Here is a 19579-nt window from a genome sequence, read left to right on the forward strand (position 1 = left end):
ATTTAATATATTAGGGCGTGCTTTGTTGATTGTAGTGGAATTGTCCACTATGATTCACCGACAACAGTGCCCTGTTTGCATGTTGCCAGACTGAAATAAATAAAATATAACTTATGTCTGCATTTTTCCGGTTTTTCGAATTCTTAATCTTGGTTCAAGCACCAGATAGCTTAAAAAATATATAATATGCTTTTACATGCGCTAATAGTTGAAATATGCATTAACCCCTTAAATATGCATACACAGCCTATGCAGTTTAAAATCTTGACCTTTGGTTACAAATAACTTGATATGCATTTATATAATGACAGCACATAATTTGCAAGTATGCTAAAATTCACCGCCTAGTAATTATATTATCATCATTTAATTCGAGAAAAATTCGTTCCGACACCGGGAATCGAACCCGGGACCTCTCAGCTCTGCGCGCTGAGTGCTCTTTCCAACTGAGCTATGCCAGAACACGATCCACGGTGCCGGCCGAACTCCTCTCGTAATGTTTTACAGCCTTACTACCTGCACTTTAGACAATGTCAATCATACATGCAGGAGCGCATATTTAAATGACTTTGTGGTCATATTCAACCTCAGTTTGTGACAACTGCTAACAGTTAATACATCACATATTCATTATATATGAGGTCTCGCCTACCTCATTGAATATTACACGACTACTATGAAGTAGCCAATGTGTATTATCAGCATTTAATTCGAGAAAAATTCGTTCCGTCATATATAATGAATATGTGATGTATTAACTGTTAGCAGTTGTTACAAACTGAGGTTGAATATGCCCATAAAGTCATTTAAATATGCGCTCCTGCATGTATGACTTACATTGTCTAAAGTGCAAGTAGTAAGGCCGTAAAACATTACGAGAGGAGTTCGGCCGGCACCGTGGATCATGTCCCGGCATAGCTCAGTTGGAAAGAGCACTCAGCGCGCAGAGCTGAGAGGTCCCGGGTTCGATTCCCGGTACCGGAACGAATTTTTCTCGAATTAAATGATGATAATACACATTGGCTACTTCATAGTAGTCGTGTAATATTCAATGAGGTAGGCGAGACCTCATATATAATGAACATGTGATGAATTATATATGAGGTAGGCGAGACCTCATATATAATGAACATGTGATGAATTATATATGAGGTAGGCGAGACCTCATATATAATGAACATGTGATGAATTATATTAGATTAACGCAATTAAATATTCATTCATTCATTCATTCATTCATAGCTTTCTGCACAAGGGCAGGTCCTTCACCGCAAACCTACTACTCTCTAATCTTACCTCTTTCCAGTCTTCCCCTTCATCTCTGCATATGATCCATATAATTATCTTAATGTTGTCTATCATATCATTAATAATATGTACATATATTGCAGCTATTAAATGTCTTAAAAAATGTGAATTTGCATGAAGTTATTTTCCATTAACTTCCTTTGAAATACCAAAGCAAAAAAAAACTAAGAATCACATTGTTTATTAAAAAAAATATGAATGAAAATAAAAATAACAATAAAAACTGAACTGGAAAGTTTTCAATGCTAAGGTATGATTATCATCATGTATTAATTTCTTGATCAGAGAATCTGTTCGTAAATTCTCTGATGCTGATCAAATCATACGATATTCGTATTTTTATATCTTGTGTTCAGGCCCTCTGAACTTAAATCAAACTGCACCACCTATTATTTCTATTTAGTGCCTAATAATGTAATATATTAATAAACAATATTATAAAAAATGTGTTCATCCATAACAGCCAATACGATTGCCCTTAATGTCATTTGGGAAGCATTTCAACATATTGTTGATATTCCAACGGCCAAATAAAAAAAAACAGCTCTCTCACGAGATGCGACAGCATACATTGAAAGGTTATGAACTACTGCTATAGTACAGAGTGTAACGATTTTTCACCAGGAGGAGTAATTTGAATCTGGTGAGAGACGAGTAAGAATGTCCACAGAATTATTTTCTGAATTCATCACTCTGTGAAGTACAAATTCAGCATCCTTTTTGGAAGAAACTATTTTTAAAATATAAATGTGCGAGCTTTAAACTAATCTCAAAATAATTCTGTATAAAAATGTAAAAACAAAAATATTACAATCTTGCTGTATAAAAATACAATCTTTTAAAATTACTGAATCCAAAAAAGGAATATATAAATATAGGAAAAACAAAACAATAGCACATACACTAACAACAAAGAATTTCTAATAAAACTATTTCACAGTAGGCCTACGTTATAAAATACTAGATTGTGCGTGTATCTTCTGTGTTTATGTTTAGTTGAGGTTATGCTCTACAAACAGAAGCCAGTGTTATCATCACAAAGATCTATACAACATGAATAATACAAAGCGAAATTAACGTATTAAAAAAATTGGTGTCATTATATTATACAGAGAAAGGCAGCGAAAAGTTGCAACACTATGCATGGGACGTAGGGGAACAGACTGTCCGCAATCCATTGCTCGACTCACCAGTAAGCTGTAGCAGTGCAGGTGGGTGTTCAGTTTCATTACGATAGGCCTAAATTATTAGTTACGAGTTACCGAATGAATAAGTGAAGTTGAAAAACTGATGTAGATCTTACCTTTCATCAAAGTAGCTGTTGAAAATGATGTCCAGCGTTCTTGATACAAATGTTGCATTGTGTTAAAAAATTTGAAAACACTCATATCTCCGCTTTGCAAATTTCAGATATAACTCGTCTGGCTTTATTCGCCAGCACTTCAAGAGTATGTGGATTTTTCTTGTACATTTTCTGTTTTAAAGTTCCCCACCGACAGAAATTTACGCGGGCAGCTGGATCCCGTTGTGTTAACCAATGAACCACTGACACTTTGTAAGAATGAAAGTGTAGCATTTTCAGTCCCCATAATACCGATCTTTGTGTTGTACCCTTAAATGCTACCTGTGTATTTTCCAAATGATTATTTCTTCATGGACATTGTGATGGAATAAAATCCTCCAATATTTTTAGGAGAAGAAGCTATATACAGACAAACTGACAAATACGCATAATTCCAGAAACCATTTTTTGATATTGGGGGGTTGGCCTACTAGAAATGTGCATTTCTGTAAAAAAAAATATATATATATATAACATAATATATTTTTCTTGCAATATACTTATTTTAACCATTAAAATCAGCTAAGTGGGTCAGTTGATGATTTCTCGCCATAGAGACAAGAGTTCGATCCACAGAAGACCCACTGACATCGCAATAGACAATATGAATATTGGGACAGGTTTTCTGCAAGTACTTCGATCTCTCCTTCCATTATCATGTCGTTATTGCCATATAATTATTTTACATTCTACAGTTTAAAAAATGGCCACAAATAAATAATTATCTACATTTTGAAAACTTGCCAAAACCAGTCCTCTCCACACAAAGGTAACTTGATATACCCTCTTAAAGTGATATTTTTTTAACAGTTACATTGCCTATAAAGTGGCCTGTCCTGGGGATATGAGATCTGCAGAGTCGATTCGGGCTTGTCGCAGCCAGTCACGCAGACTTCGGGTGCGCTCCACAAGTGACTGGTCAGTGATGGTGCCACCAGCTCCTTGTGCCAGCACGGTGGTTCGGAATGGAGTTGACCCGTTTTGATGAGCCAATGCGGCACCTAGTTGTGTCAGCTGACTTGCTCCATTCTGACCTGCACAAAAATCTCGTATTATTCTCTTCGTAATTAAATAAAAAAATGTTCCAGAGTATATTGCTGTGTCAAAAACAGACTCATGAGCTAATCAAAGGCTCTAAAATAAGTCCAGAAATAAACTTAAATGCTTTCCAGTGATCAGTCTAATCTAAGGTTACCAGATTTTTTCACACTTTCCAGGGATAGATACAGATATATGATATACAGGGTTAGTTCAAAGTCCCGCACCACCTAAATAACTTTTGAAGCATACGGCTCAGTGACATGAAACTTGGTATGTGAGGATAACCATACACTAAGAATTCAATAATGGTATTACCGAGTGAGTGTGAGTAACTCCAACTCTCTTATTTTAAATGGAACACCTAATATATATATATATTTTGAATAGTGCTCATTAAGAGCTTTTCAAAAAGTACCCACACTCGATACTTCTGTACAAATTCAGTGTTGCTAAGTCAAGAAAACAGAAAAGTGTATCGAATATTAAAATAATAAACGCACCACCTAAATAACTTTTGAAGCATACGGTTCAGTGATATGAAACTTGGTATGTGATAACCATATGCTAAGAACTAAATAATGGTATTACCGAGTTTTTTCTACTTCCGGTTTAACCGGAAGTAACTCCAACTCTCTTATTTTAAATGGAACACCCAATATATTATTTTATTTTTGAATAGTACTCATTAAGAGATTTTCAAAAAGTACCCACACTCGATACTTCTGTACAAATTCAGTGTTGCAAAGTCAAGAAAACAGAAAAGTGTATCGAATATTAAAATAATAAAATAATCCTTCCTTAACAAAAACAAAACAAAGCCAGCTCACCTTCTAAATTTTGTGCTCAAATTGGTAGCCCTCAGCTGCTTTACAGTGTGTCACTCGAGCATAGAAACCATTTAAGGAATGATTTAACCAGGCTTTAGGGATATCTTGCACCACTTCCATTTTTATTTAGCATCACTGAATTTGTATAGAAGTATCAAGTGTGGGTACTTTTTGAAAAGCTCTTAATGAGCTTTATTAAAAGATAAAAAAATATATCGGGTGTTCCATTTAAAATAAGAGAGTTGGAGTTACTTCCGGTTAAACTGGAAGTAGAAAAAACTCGGTAATACCATTATTGAGTTCTTAGCATATGATTATCCTCACATACCAAGTTTCATATCACTGAATCGTATGCTTCAAAAGTTATTTAGGTAGTGCATTTATTATTTTAATATTTGATACACTTTTCTGTTTTCTTGACTTAGCAACACTGAATTTGTACAGAAGTATCGAGTGTGGGTAATTTTTTTAAATAAAAAAATATATTGGGTGTTCCATTTAAAATATGAGAGTTGGAGTTACTACCGGTTAAACCGGAAATAGAAAAAACTCGGTAATACCATTATTGAGTTCTTAGTATATGGTTATCCCCAAATACCAAGTTTCATGTCACTGAACCACATGCTTCAAAAGTTATTTAGGTGGTGCTGGACTTTTAACTAATCCTGTATACTTTTAACATTTCTGTTGGTTTGCCATTCACTCAGATTGTTTTTGTACAATTTACAGAATTAAAATACCAATTATATTTACACACTAAAAATGTTCATTCTACTTAACTACTACTTAAATTACTGGTATTTTCAGAAGTATTAATTATTTTAAGAAGGTCTTTTCTGGATTCCCAATTTTGCAGCAAATTGCCGACAGATCATGTTGATGTTGAATTTGGACAGGATTTAAATTGAATTATGTTACTTTTGTTTGGGTAAATTGTTAATAGGATTATTCCTATAATATATGGTTTTTTTCTGTTGCCCCCTAATACTGGAGATAGTAGTATTGGAAGTAGTGGGAGCAGTAGTAGTGATAGTAATATTGCAGTGGTACTGGTAATGATAACAATAGCAGCAGTGTTAGTGGTAGGAACAGTGTATGATAGTACTAGAAGCAGTAGTAGTAGTAGTAGTAGTAGTAGTAGTAGTAGTAGTAACGGTGGTGAATTATGTTGTTGTTGTTGTTTTCTAATGCCAGGCGTTTGACAATAAAGTCATTTGACCTCTTGCACTCCAATATTTTTCAAAGATATTATCATGGCCAGCCAATGAAGCACAGATTTTGAGGTGTTCCGAATCCATTTCTTGGTTTGAGTTGCACAATGGGCAGTTAGGGGACTGATATATTCCAATTCTATGCAGGTGTTTGGCCAAACAATCATGACCTGTTGCCAATCTAAATGCAGCTACAGACGATTTTCGTGGTAAATCGGGAATTAACTGTGGATTTTGATGCAGGGAGTTCCATTTTTCCCTTGGGATTGTGTTATCAAATTTTGTTTGTTGAAGTCTAAGTATGTAGATTTAATAAATCTCTTCACAGAGTAATATGTAGATTTAGTAACAGGTCTGTAAGTAGCAGTGTTGCCCTTCTTTGCTAAAGCATCCGCATTCTCGTTTCCCAGGATTCCACAATGGGATGGTAGGCCTATCCATTGGAATACAATTTTTTTATTGAGTGATATTAATTGAGGGAGCATTTTAGTTATTTCTGCTGTTTGAGATGAAGGTGTGTGTTTAGAGACGATTGATAGAATAGCTGCTTTGGAGTCTGACAATATAACTGCATTCCTAAATTTATTGATGTGGCATAGAAGATTCCTGAGACATTCACTTATTGCAATGATTTCACCATCAAAACTTGTTGTTCCATATCCAAGTGATCTATAAAGTGAGAAGAGACAGCACATAACACCTGCACCGGCACCTTGTTCTCTGGAGATCAAGGATCCGTCGGTGTATAAATGAAGCCAGTTTTGTGGAGGGTACCTAATATTAATTGTCTCTAAAGACAATTGTTTCAGTATTTCAGTGATTATAGTAGTGGTAGTAGCATCAGTGACAATAGTAATAATGGTAGCAGTAGCAGTAGTAGTAGTAAAAACAATGTTCATAGTAGTAGTAGTAGTAGTAGTAGTAGTAGTAGCAGTGGCAGTAGCAGTTGTAGTAGTAGTAGTAGTAGTAGTAGTAGTAGTAGTAGCAGTGGCAGTAGTAGTAGTAGTAGCAGCAGTGGCAGTAGTAGTAGTAGTAGTAGTAGTAGTAGCAGTAGTTGTAGTAGTAGTAGTAGTAGTAGTAGCAGTAGTTGTAGTAGTAGTAGTAGTAGTAGTAGTAGTAGTAGTAGCAGCAGTGGCAGTTGTTGTAGTAGTAGTAGTAGTAGTAGTAGTAGTAGTAGTAGTAGTAGTAGTAGTGGTGGTAGTGGTGGTGGTGGTGGTAGCATAGTACTAGTGGTACTAGTAACAGTGTTGTTTATAGTAGTAGCAGTAGTAATAACTCCAATTTCGCCCGAAAGTTACATAAAAATGTCGAAACATTGTCAATGTTTACTGTCTTTCTCATTAGAGAAGCTACATAAAGTAGATTTTTGTGCAAACACATTTTTTTTCAGCATCCTGATTACTGAAAAGGAGTTTTAGAGCTTGCTGTCTGTTTATGAACAGTGATTTATCATAAACTATTAAACAGATTTTGAAGTCAATCCTTAACTGAAAGTTATAATGCATGGATTCTGGTTTAGTTATACACTGAAAACAAGTAAAACTAAATTGGAGTTAAGCCTCTAACTTGGTATGGGAATCATTATAAAAGTGGCTTCTCCACTGACGACTTTACTTCTCTGATCTAAACCAAGCGATCTCTTGTCACATCCTAATTTGGTTCTACATGCTGTGAAACAAAATGTAATACTAGAGCATGAACTCCTTAATGCAAGATAGCAGAAGTAATAAAAGATGAAACAGCCAAACCTTGCAATGACCAACCTATAGCAGCATTCTGTGGGCCTGGCATTGATGTCGGAGCAAACTGGGCCATGCCGGACAAGTTCTGCTGGGTCGGATGTCTGAGGCCCTGCATGCGATCAGGTAGCGTAGGCACTGTGCCCATAAGCAGTGGCCACCCCATGTCAGGGTACACCAGCGGGGGAGGGGGCATGGCTGCAGCATACACACACCCAAAACATGCTCCAGTAGCACTATACACAGTCCTAGGTACTAAATCTACTAAAACACTATTTATTGAATGCAAAGCTCAAAGGTAATGTAGACAAGTGACTTCTTTAAAACAATTAAACATTCCCTAAGCTCTTCAAAATGCATTTTGAAGTGTTCAGTTAATATATAGAAAGTAGTATTAACATATTCAGTTGAAACTGTCGTTTATATACAAGCAGGTCTGCTCATAGGGAGGATGGGGACGACACCACTTTTTATACATTTTTTTAGGTAAAGGAAGACAAATATTCACAAAACTTTTTTACACGAAAGAAGACTCTTATTAAATCATATATTACGTTTTCAATAAATTTTAAGAAACAAGCTGCTATTGAAGAGTTAAGAATAAAATACCTACCTCTCAAGAGCGTCTATAAACATGATGTTTCAGTTAGGATACTAATGTACAACAATTAATTAGGTTATACTGCATTGACTTAGTTATATCTGCATATTAATTTTTCTTAAATATATATTTTTATTATTTTCACTGCATTTATTTTAAAAATTATAAATTGTTTTTTTACTTATTGTAAGACTGATTATTAAACATGTTTATAAACCGAGGTTTTTTCTTTATTTCTCTTGTCCAAGTAATATTTCAGTTTCAGTAAAAGCAAGGTTGTCAAACATTGTAATAAAATTTACTTAGTTTGTTACTTTAGTACTGTATTTAAATTACAGAATTTCAACATTCATTAAAATATTGGCGAGAGGAAAGGGAGTTTGTAAGGAGGGTCCACAATTTTTATGGGCGTCCTGATACAAGAACTGTTTTAAACGTAAAATTATGAGTTATGTTGAATTAAATCAATAGCATATAACATACTTACGTAAATAATTAGGTATTTGCACCATGTTTTTTTTGAGGAAGGTGTGGATTATTTAACTATCTATTTCAACTACTAAGTTATTTAACGTTGATTGAATTGGTGATAGTGAGATGGTATTTGGCGAGATGAGGCCAAGGATTCGCCATGAATTATCTTATCCATTTTCCACAGAGTTAATAAAATGTAGAAAGCCACATAATTTAGATATTTTTATTTTTTATTTTAGTAGGTTATTTTATGATGCTTTATCAATATCTTAGGTTATTTAGCGTCTGAATGAGATGAAGGTGATAATGCCGGTGAAATGAGTCCGGAGTCCAGCATCGAAAGTTACCCAGCATTTGCTCAAATTGGGTTGAGGGAAAACTCCGGAAAAAATCTCAACCAGATAATCGAACCCAGGCCACCTGGTTTCGCAGCCAGACGCGCTAACTGTTATTCCACAGGTGTTGACTAGATATTTTTATCTGGAAATCTCGTCATCCTTGATCAGTGTTATTTAGTTTAAGAGGTAAGTACGATACCCACCTAACTACAGAGTTAATTACCCTCAAAATTGGGTTTAGGCATTTCTGTTTTTCAGCAGCTGCACTTGACTAAAATCGTTATTTCAGTTCAGATATTATTTTAATGTATTTGAAACATCCATATATCAATGAGAACATTTCTATCATGCAGCACATAACAAATGATAGTGAAGTAATGCTATTTAGCAAAGGTATAGAAAAATAATAAGTTTTTGTTTATTGGTGTTATATTATTACCAGTTTAGAATAAAGTTTGAAAAAATATCAACAAACACAAATTACTGCTTCAAAAAGCATTTTGTAAGATACCTTCATTATTTTATCACTAGATTAGAATAAATTTTCTCAGATTCTGTAATAGGAAGAATACATATTGCTAATATTAGCAACTTTTAAAACAAATGAATAGAAATTTATGAACCAAGATATCAATATAACATATACTTGCAATTAAGTTAGTGCACATATTATTATTGAGACAATAATATCATTATTTTATAGATATTCAGCTGTTACTCAAATATTTAATATGCATTACCACGTTCCATTTAATCTTCCAAGCAGTAAATCCCTCACTGATATCAATAGACATAAGATTAAATGTAATAATGTGGGTTATATTCTTTTCGTAGTGAACAATATAGAAAAAAAAAATACACTATTTACAGAAGACGATGTTACAATACATTTTAATTGCATTTTAATAATTACATGTGCTTAATTTAATAACAGAAACTCAAGTCCCCTAAATCCCATTTTTATACTTTTGTACTGTCCATCAAGGGCTTCTGAAATTCTAAGAACACTGTTCACATTGTCTGCAGACAACTGTAGTCTCAATTGAGAAGTTAGTGCGTAGAGGCATCTGTCTGCAAATCAAGAAGTTTAATGTGGGGTGATGTACACCTAGTAAGTAATAATTATTGTCATTGCCATGGTTGCTTTACATGGCGTAAAGATAATTTATGACAAATGAAGAGCTTATTTTCAATACGACCTTTGTCCATTCCCATAACTTTGTGGGAAATCAAAATTTCTTACCAGTTAGGCAAGATATATTACGAAACCAAAGAGGTTGGTTGCATTTAGAATCAAATGGGAGCATGAGAGTCTTTGATTGCAAAGCTGGAATTAATATTGTGTTGCAATTTTGAAGTCTTGAAAATGCCATTAAAATTGTACAGAATTAATAGAAACTTATTTTGCACATACTTCCTTTCCTTCTAGTTAATAAAATTAGCCATTAACACATCATATAAAGTTCAAATATCTCATATGAAGTTCTCTAATGTAAACATCAAAAATATTTCATTACGTAATGTTGAAGATTATTTTTCGAAGTACATTACATCATATACGGTAATATAAATATATACTAGCATGAATGGAAAAAATATTTTAAGGAAAAGAAAAATTTACGAAAAATTGCAATCACTGGCATCAGTACAGTAAGAAATTAATACAGTTCAGAATGATGTTTTATATCATATTTTAAATTTGATATTAATTAACAGTTTTATGACAAGCCAGCAATAAGTAAGCAGTGGAAAACTTGTTGTTAATGTTTAATATTAAAATTATTAGTAGGTCTAAATAAGTCTGCACAACAATCTCTTGGTCTACTTCTGTATATAGCCTACTGGTAGATGAAAGGTTTGGTGCAAAAATTATAAAATATAAAACAGATCAATTAATTGCCTAATTACGTAGGGGAAATGAAAGGTGTAAAAAAATCAATGCCAATATCCTGTTTGTCCACTAAAATTTCCATAACCTGGGATTGCCACATTAATACATCTCTCGGAGACTGTCCAGAGTCCTGTACCTCTTAAGAGTAATTAGAGATAAAATACCCGGGCAGTATCTAAGAAGAGTTTATTTTGCTTTTTTTTTCATAGCATATTGAAGTATGGAATCCTGGTGTGGGGAAATAGCAATAAACTTATTGAAGTCCTACTCATTCAGAAGAAAGCAATAAGAATTATGACAGAAGTACCAAGCAAAGCATATTGTAAACCTCTGTTCATACAGGAGTCCATCTTAACAGTTGTTAATGAATATATTCTGGAACTCCTCCTTTACATCAAGAAAAATCTTTATGGCTTCACTAGTAGGATGGATAAACATGAGTATAATACTCGGAATAAAGGAAAACTGGACATACCATTTTGCAGACTATCCAAAGTTAAAAGTAGTCCTAACATGTTGGGCTGTAGAATGTTCAACATGTTACCACAGGAAGCATAGGAAGTGTCACTTGACATATTCAAAGTCAAAGTGAAAACGTGGCTTCTTAGAAACCCATTCTATTCTGTGCAAGAATATTTTGAATCAGAAAATCAAGCTGTAGATATTTTTTAGGTTTCTTTCTCTGAATTGTATTATTATTTTGTAATATATTAGGAAATTCTCATAAATTGTTAAGTTAATTCTTGTTTTATTGTATATAAATGGAGCAAATCAAATAATATTTGTGATCAGTGTGTTACAATTTTCATCTAGATATTAGCCTATTTTTGATAATCTTGACTCTCAATTGTAAACTCCAAGGAGTATTTGTGATCATTTTATGTTTAGTGTTGTAATAGAATAATTTTCATTTTTGCACGATTATTTCACACGTGTAATTTGACAATGTCATTAGCTTTTGCTATAATGACAGCTAATAAATACTATACTATACATTAAGTCCTGCTGAATTTCGAACCAAGGTATCTGGCATAAAAATAGATGCTCTAATCATTTTTTAACAATCATTTTTCATGTGTATTGTGTTCTTTTTCGTAAACCAAATCATCTTGAAGGAGCCTTCTAAAATCATCAGATCATGACCCTCTGAAAATTCGTATGCGAGTTAGTAGCCCTACTATTAAGGTAAGCTTTAAAAACACAAAAAATTTGCTCCAATATGAACTAAAAAGCACAAAAGAAGCTTCCAAAAGTAGCATAAAATTTGCATTTAGCTAGAACGTTTCCAGGCTATTGGAACACACATGCTTGACCTGGCTGTCCATGATCCTTCACTTCTCATCAGCTAGACCTGTAGATCAATACAAACATTCTGTCTTCGAGCTTCTTTATCACACTGCATTACTGTTGGCAGATAGTACAATACACAGTTCATAGCAGACACTGATATACTGGTAATTAAATTATGGTATAAGTTATCAACCTGCCTCACGTACAATCTGAGGTATGATGCATCTAGATTATTTTCATTAATGATGAGTAGAAAGTATATTCACATAGGCCCTATTAGTACAATGGAGCATTTTTTTGTGTCTTAAAATTTGTATTGTAAGCTACATTTTAATATTCTTATTGAATTTGGAATTCCCAAGAAACTAGTTCGATTAATTAAAATGTGTCTTCGTGAAACTTACAGCAGAGTCCGTATAGGCCAGTTTCTATCTGATGCTTCAGGGAGATGCACTATCACCTTTACTTTTTAACTTCGCTCTAGAATATGCCATTAGGAAAGTTCAGGATAACAGAGAGGGTTTGGAGTTGAATGGGTTACATCAGCTTCTTGTCTATGCGGATGACGTGAATATGCTAGGAGAAAATCCACAAATGATTAGGAAAAACGCGAAAATTATAGTTCAAGCAAGTAAAGTGATAGGGTTGGAAGTAAATCCCGAAAAGACTAAGTATATGATTATGTCTCGTGACCAGAATATTGTACGAAATGGAACTATAAAAATTGGAGATTTATCCTTCGAAGAGGTGGAAAAATTCAAATATCTTGAAGCAACAGTAACAAACATAAATGACACTCGGGAGGAAATTAAAAGCAGAAGAAATATCGGAAATGCGTGTTATTATTCAGTTGAGAAGCTTTTATCATCTAGTTTTCTGTCAAAAAATCTGAAAGTTAGAATATATAAAACAGTTATATTACCGGGTGTTCTGTATGGTTGTGAAACTTGGACTCTCACTTTGAGAGAGGAACAAAGATTAAGGGTGTTTGAGAATAAGGTTCTTAGGAAAATATTTGGGGCTAAGAGGGATGAAGTTACAGGAGAATGGAGAAAGTTACACAACGCAGAGCTGCAAGCATTGTATTCTTCACCTGACATAATTAGGAACATAAAATCCAGACGTTTGAGATGGGCAGGACATGTAGCACGTATGGGCGAATCCAGAAATGCATATAGAGTGTTAGTTGGGAGGCCGGAGGGAAAAAGACCTTTGGGGAGGCTGAGACGTAGGTGGGAAGATAATATTAAAATGGATCTGAGGGAGATGGGATATGATGGTAGAGCCTGGATTAATCTTGCTCAGAATAGGGATCAATGGCGGGCTTATGTGAGGGCGGCAATGAACCTCAGGGATCCTTAAAAGCCAGTAAGTAAGTAAGCTACATTTTTGTTGTCCCTTATTTTTTTTTACAAGGTCCAGGTACCTCTAGGGTTGCCAGATTTGTTTCAGAAAAAAGAAAGATTGTTCACAAGAAATAAGGAAGATGTATGAAATTTCCCAGGATTTAACAGCATAATTATAAAGTGACATCAAAAACCTTTCCTTGCATTTTTAAATACGTATGTCCTGATTGTACCTATGCAGTGTAAAATATTACCATGGCAACTAAAACTTACAATTAACCCTTAGGACCCGTGTGTCCATTAGTGGCAGCTAGTATTATGGTCATGACATGATATAACATATATTATTATGATGTACCGAAGTACATATCATCATATGATATAACATGTTATAAATTGTATGTTATATATAAACTACGTTGATATTCTTTAATTTTATGTAACATTAAGAACATTGCACTTGATTAAAACAATAATTTTTTTGTAGGCTAGCCTAATGTTTTTTTTTTTCTTAAAAACAGAGCAAAATAATTTCAATTGTAGTCAACTGAAACCCAGACAACTTCCATGTGTACCATTACACCGAATGTTTTACATGGGCCATCCCCATCCTTTACCACAGGCTCAATTGACTGCAATGGCTGGGACGCGAACCTGCAATCTTAGGCATGGTATGCTGGCTGGATATATCTTGTGTTCCTTAAACCCTTGGCTAACGAACCCAACACGAATTTACCCGATTATGCAGGTATACGAAACCCTGGTTAAGAGTTAGACGTTTGCATGCAATAGTGGTGACTTATGTCACTATTGCACACAAATGCAATGACATCAACTTCTTCTAATTTGATGCGTGGTATAGGATGTATACTGGTGATTCATGTATAAACAACAAAGAGGCAGCCTTTGAATATTTAGCAACGAATTTTTTGCAATATACACTCCTTGGAAAATTTGCAAACAATTTTTATGGAGAACTAATAGCAATAAAAACAGTTCTATTTGAAGTTTTATATATGCCATATATAAAGAAAAAAAATTACCGGTTGTTCTGTATGGTTGTGAAACTTGGACTCTCACTTTGAGAGAGGAACAAAGACTACGGGTGTTTGAGAATAAGATTCTTAGGAAATATTTGGGGCTAAGAGGGATGAAGTTACAGGAGAATGGAGAAAGTTACACAACACAGAACTGCACGCATTGTATTCTTCACCTGACATAATTAGGAACATTAAATCCAGATGTTTGAGATGGGCAGGGCATGTAGCACGCATGGGCGAATCCAGAAATGCATATAGAGTGTTAGTTGGGAGGCCGGAGGGAAAAAGACCTTTAGGGAGGCCGAGACGTAGATGGGAAGATAATATTAAAATGGATTTGAGGGAGGTGGGATATGATGATAGAGAATGGATTAATCTTGCTCAGGATAGGGACCAATGGCGGGCTTATGTGAGGGCGGCAATGAACCTCCGGGTTCCTTAAAAGCCAGTAAGTAAGTAAGTATAAAGAAAAAAAATTGCATATCCAATAATAAGAGAACATCAGAAAACCTACAAGATATAAGAAAACTGTATTTCACATCAAGAAATAAGGAAATTGTCTTCCATTAGAGACCATCCCATGTGGGTCTGCTTGGCAATGAAGAAGCTGACAAATTACGGGTAGTTTAAAAAAAAAAAAGCTATCCAAATTAAAGCAAAGCCTGCCTTTAACGTAGAAATCCCAATAAAACGCAAATTAATAATAGATCACTACAGAAGACTGGAAATGAACAACGCTGAAGAACTGAAAGGCAACTTGTATGAAAAAGTCAATGAAGAAAGACACATTTTAATAAAATCTCGACGACAAACAGTAGCATATTTTCGTTTGTTTACAGGACATAATTCGAGCATCTCGACAAATCATAGCAAACTCCCAATATATAACAAAAATGAAATTTTGAACAAACAGCACCTTCTCCTATGTGATAAACTAAATTCCAATAATAGGAAGAACAACATTGAATCACTTTATTAGGAAGCTAGAGAAAGAATGATGCACACCAATTAATCGCCTTTCGACAACAACAATAAGATTTCTAGATGGTTCTAAGGTCCACTCTTGTCAAATTGATTACAGGTCTTCCTCAGGAGTAAAAGGCTGTTGGAGCATGCTGTTGACCACACCACCTCAGTGCGAAATAATGAAAGCATGAAATTCTACTTCCATGTCCCCCCCCCCCTCCCCATGTGCCTTCACGGCATTTAAAGAGAACACCTTTCTTTTAACTTATTCCACTGTGTTTACACATACTGGTAAAGAAACTTTCAAAGAGAGTTTCGATCTGATGTTGTGGAAGGTTTCGTTGTTAGGATTTTTCTTATCTGCCTGAAAATCCATTGCCCTCAATCAGGATTGAATCCACGTTCCTTAGATCCAGAGAGAAGCATGGATGCATTAGGCCCTCCTCTCCCAGGATAAGATTTGGAATTGATTTAATTAACTTTTAACCACTGAAAATGCGCTCAAAAGTACGTCCACAGTTTTGGAATTTAATTAATTTTTAACCATTAAAAACTATTTTCATGAATATGTCTAACTTGTAATGGAAGATAGCGAATTTAGATTTTCATTTAATTTTAAATTAATCCTTAACACACGTGTTCAAAGCACACTTACAGTCAATGTAAATTAGTGGAAATTAATTCATGTTTAAAAGTTAAGAGATGTGTTCAGAGTGTATCAGGCAACTAAGAGAAGTTATGCTACTTGAAATTTAATCGTTATAGTGACATAATTATGGAAGCTGTTACAGTAAGTTACTTATTATGCTTGGCATTTAGAAAATACACAGGAGAGAATACTGTACAGATAAATGAGGTTATATTAAACATGTACCAGTAATTAAGAGCTTTATTGCAGGAAGTGTGGTTAAAGTTATAATTATCTTGTTTTTGTTTAAGCATTATCATGCTTAATGTCTCCATGCCTATGGCAACCACTAATGATGAAGCTAGTGAAATATCTATTGAATGATCATGCAACATTTCTGTTAAACTAATCTAGTGTTTCCTAAACATTTAAAACACAATAATGATGAAATATTGAAATAATAAGAAAAAATCAACCAATGTAAGATATATCTGCACCTTATAGGACAATATAACCTTAAACTTCTGAGTGGGCCATCTTAATTTCCTACAGTTACAGTGTTAATGTCGTTTCATTTGTCATAATGTTAATTAAATACCTAAGCTTAGTTAATATCAGATGTTTAAAATTGTTATTTCTAAAAAAAAAACATAATATATAAATAAATAAAAAATATGAATACAAATAAAACAAAAGGAAAAAGAAAGAAAGAAACAAAGAACAAGTAAACAAAACAAAAAATAAATGAAGAAGCAAATAACAAACTAAAATAAACAATATAAAAATAAAGGAAATATATATATATATATATATATATATATATATATATATATATATATATATAAATAAAAGAACTAAGCACGAATCAATGAAAGAACGAAAGGAAAAAAGAAGGAAAAAAAAAAAGAAAAAAGAAAGCAAGAAATACAGAGAAAAAGAAAAACACTAATGAAATAAAAACAAAAGAAAAGAAAAAAATGAGAAAATTATATATAAATAAATAAATAAATAAATGAAGAAACAGATAAATGAAGAATGAGCGAAACAAACCAATAAACAAAAGAAAGTGGAAGAAAATAATACTGGTATACCTAATGATAAGTAAATAAATAACTTATTAAAGAGCAATAAAAACCACTAAAGAAGCGAAGAACAAATTATAAAGAGAGGAAGACAAGAAAGATAAGAAAGCATAAAACAAATTTAATAACGAATTGAAGTAACAAACAAACAAAAATAAAACAAACAAAGGAAGATGACATGACAATAGCAGTGTTGGATGATATCTCTTGTTCTTGGTTTAGGAAACACTTCTCTAGGTATAGATTCATGTAACTTGCTTACTACTCGTTGATTTAGACATGAAAGCATATATACAAGAGCACAACTGAACATCATGAAGCATGAATACCCATGCTAGTGAATCTTCTTACCATGCCTGGCTGTCCCGTCCTTCTGCTGCTTGTTCAGCACTTCCCAGATCTCACGGATCTCAGTGTTCAAATTCTCCAGGCTCTGAATGATCTCTGTCGATTCTTGGTAGTGGCCATTACCGCAGGCACCACCTCCTCGATGTGTGTTTACTTTACCTGTAATACAAAAGTGTATAACAATCATACGATAGTACATTATGCAACGAGCCTATAATGATAGTAATTAAGACGCGAGGATGTTTATGAAACGAGTGCAAGCAAGTTTCATAATTTTCATACGAGCGTCTTAATTACCATTATAGGCAAGTTTCATACGACTTTTTATGCTCGACCATATTTCTAACTTGAAATTATTCATAAGTATTCATTTTATTCTTATGTGACTGGGGAGCGAACTGACCTTGTGCAATCTCGTAAATTGTGAGATGTGCGCAGACACGAAAGTATTGATTTTTTCCGGGCAATGAATGTCGACGATCTTGATATAACCTAGAGAGTAAACTTGATATAACTTTGAAATTGAATTCGACATTGAAAAACGAGATGACAAATTGAATTTATTTGAATATTATTTACAATTAACGCTAATTATTATAGTAACAGAATATAACCTTCTGTGACAGTATGGGATTTCCAGCTTGCGTGACGTTTTGCTAGTTGTTTTTCGATTGCATATCCGAGAATAATCGAAAACCTGAACTTTAATGAATAGGTGTACTTTAATGACATGCATTAAAGGACTGCTACCAGGTGTATAATTACTACATTTCGGCATGGTCGAGCATAAAGAGTAATAAATTGACTTGTAGATATCGAATATGAACAAAATCCTGCCAGTAGTTTATGAGAAATTGCTGTAAGATATTAAAGTGTTTTTACTTTTAGCAATCTGGCCACGTCTATATAAATGTAAATTATAATATTTTTATTTGTAATAGGACTAAGGAGTTTGTAACAGAAATAAAGTCTGTAAAAAACTGTCAGTTTCTGAAGGCCTTGAATGACTTGCCTGTTTGCTACAACAAAACTGACCTAGCTGAGTTTCAGTGCCCAGTTCCGTGCTGCTGAAACCAGATGATCCGCTGTGGGAACTGAGATCACTCAGTGTGGCATCTTCCTTGGTTTCATGTTTCTCATGTCCTTTAGGCCGTGGGGAAGAGGCTCGATGCAGTGACTGCTCCAAGTGTCGTAGGCGAATTATTTTCTCTCCCAGAAGACTTCGAGTTCTGTGTAAACTCACTTCCATGTCTGTCAGCTCACGCTCTTCCTGAGGATCACATCAGTAAACAGAGGTCACATAAAATATTCCATTCTATTATACGAAAAAGCTCAAGGTTTTCAAGACCTTCAGGTAAATACTCCACTAACAAGGTTAACTCTCTACATTCCAGGTTTAAACTCGCCTTCAAAGTTTGTACAGGAGTAAATTCTATAACGGAAATAAATATAGAAATCCACGAAGTCAAAGTCAGTCACGAGAATCAAGTAAATGAATGAATGAATGAATGAATGAATGAATGAATGGTATAAGTATAATAATAATAATAATAATAATAATAATAATAATAATAATAATAATAATAACAGCAACAACATAGATTGACAAATTTCAAGAAAGTACTGTATTTCTAGTAGACCTTTATCAAAATCTTCCATACAAAAAATAACCTCAGAAAATGCCTCAGAAAGTTCCATAATAACAGACATTAGAAGCAAAATAAAAATGTGAACTAGAATGGATAAGAAAATACATTTACAGTGGGTCCCTTACATGTACGGCTGTATCGAAAAGAACTTGCTGGTAATCTTTAAAAAAAAATCTACATTTAACTTCGATAAAATAATAGTCAAAACAACATCTGCAACTTTCAACTCAAGACAGGACATGATTGTCTACAACGATTCAACATTTTAGATTCTGGCAACTGCACTTTATGAATGTGCACTAATGTGCAAGATGTTTGAGAGTCTTCATCTCTGGCTGGCTATCTTATTTCAGAGAGCTTGTACGATTTCTGCACTTTGTGATGTGATATCTGTCGATTGCAGTGCACATAAAACAACACACGCAGTTGTTTTCGGGGTTGTGGTAATACTTTTTATT

General features: G+C 34.0%; 1 protein-coding gene and 1 non-coding gene across 6 annotated transcripts in view; both read right to left on the reverse strand.

Annotated features, from left to right (window-relative positions):
* Positions 1–385: 385 nt before the first annotated feature.
* Positions 386–461, reverse strand: TRNAC-GCA (transfer RNA cysteine (anticodon GCA)). Its single transcript has one exon. It is a non-coding gene; the product is annotated as a tRNA-Cys (tRNA).
* A 410-nt stretch (positions 462–871) lies between these two features.
* The window catches only part of Cep164 (centrosomal protein 164), a 138466-nt gene continuing 119758 nt past the window's right edge, over positions 872–19579 (reverse strand). For 3 of the 5 annotated variants that reach the window (XM_069832716.1, XM_069832717.1, XM_069832715.1), the window contains exons 17-20: positions 18508–18742; positions 17476–17631; positions 7478–7666; positions 872–3684 (exon numbers count right to left, since the gene is read on the reverse strand). In XM_069832716.1, the coding sequence (XP_069688817.1) occupies positions 3470–3684; positions 7478–7666; positions 17476–17631; positions 18508–18742 (795 nt within the window). In that variant the 3' untranslated portion in view covers positions 872–3469. Of the gene's footprint in view, positions 3685–7477; positions 7667–11912; positions 12124–17475; positions 17632–18507; positions 18743–19579 lie in introns of those variants that run through there. The other 2 variants (XM_069832719.1, XM_069832720.1) reach the window with 2 other exon arrangements.

The sequence above is a fragment of the Periplaneta americana genome, chromosome 8 (genome assembly GCF_040183065.1).
Source record: "Periplaneta americana isolate PAMFEO1 chromosome 8, P.americana_PAMFEO1_priV1, whole genome shotgun sequence".
NCBI lineage: Eukaryota > Metazoa > Arthropoda > Insecta > Blattodea > Blattidae > Periplaneta > Periplaneta americana.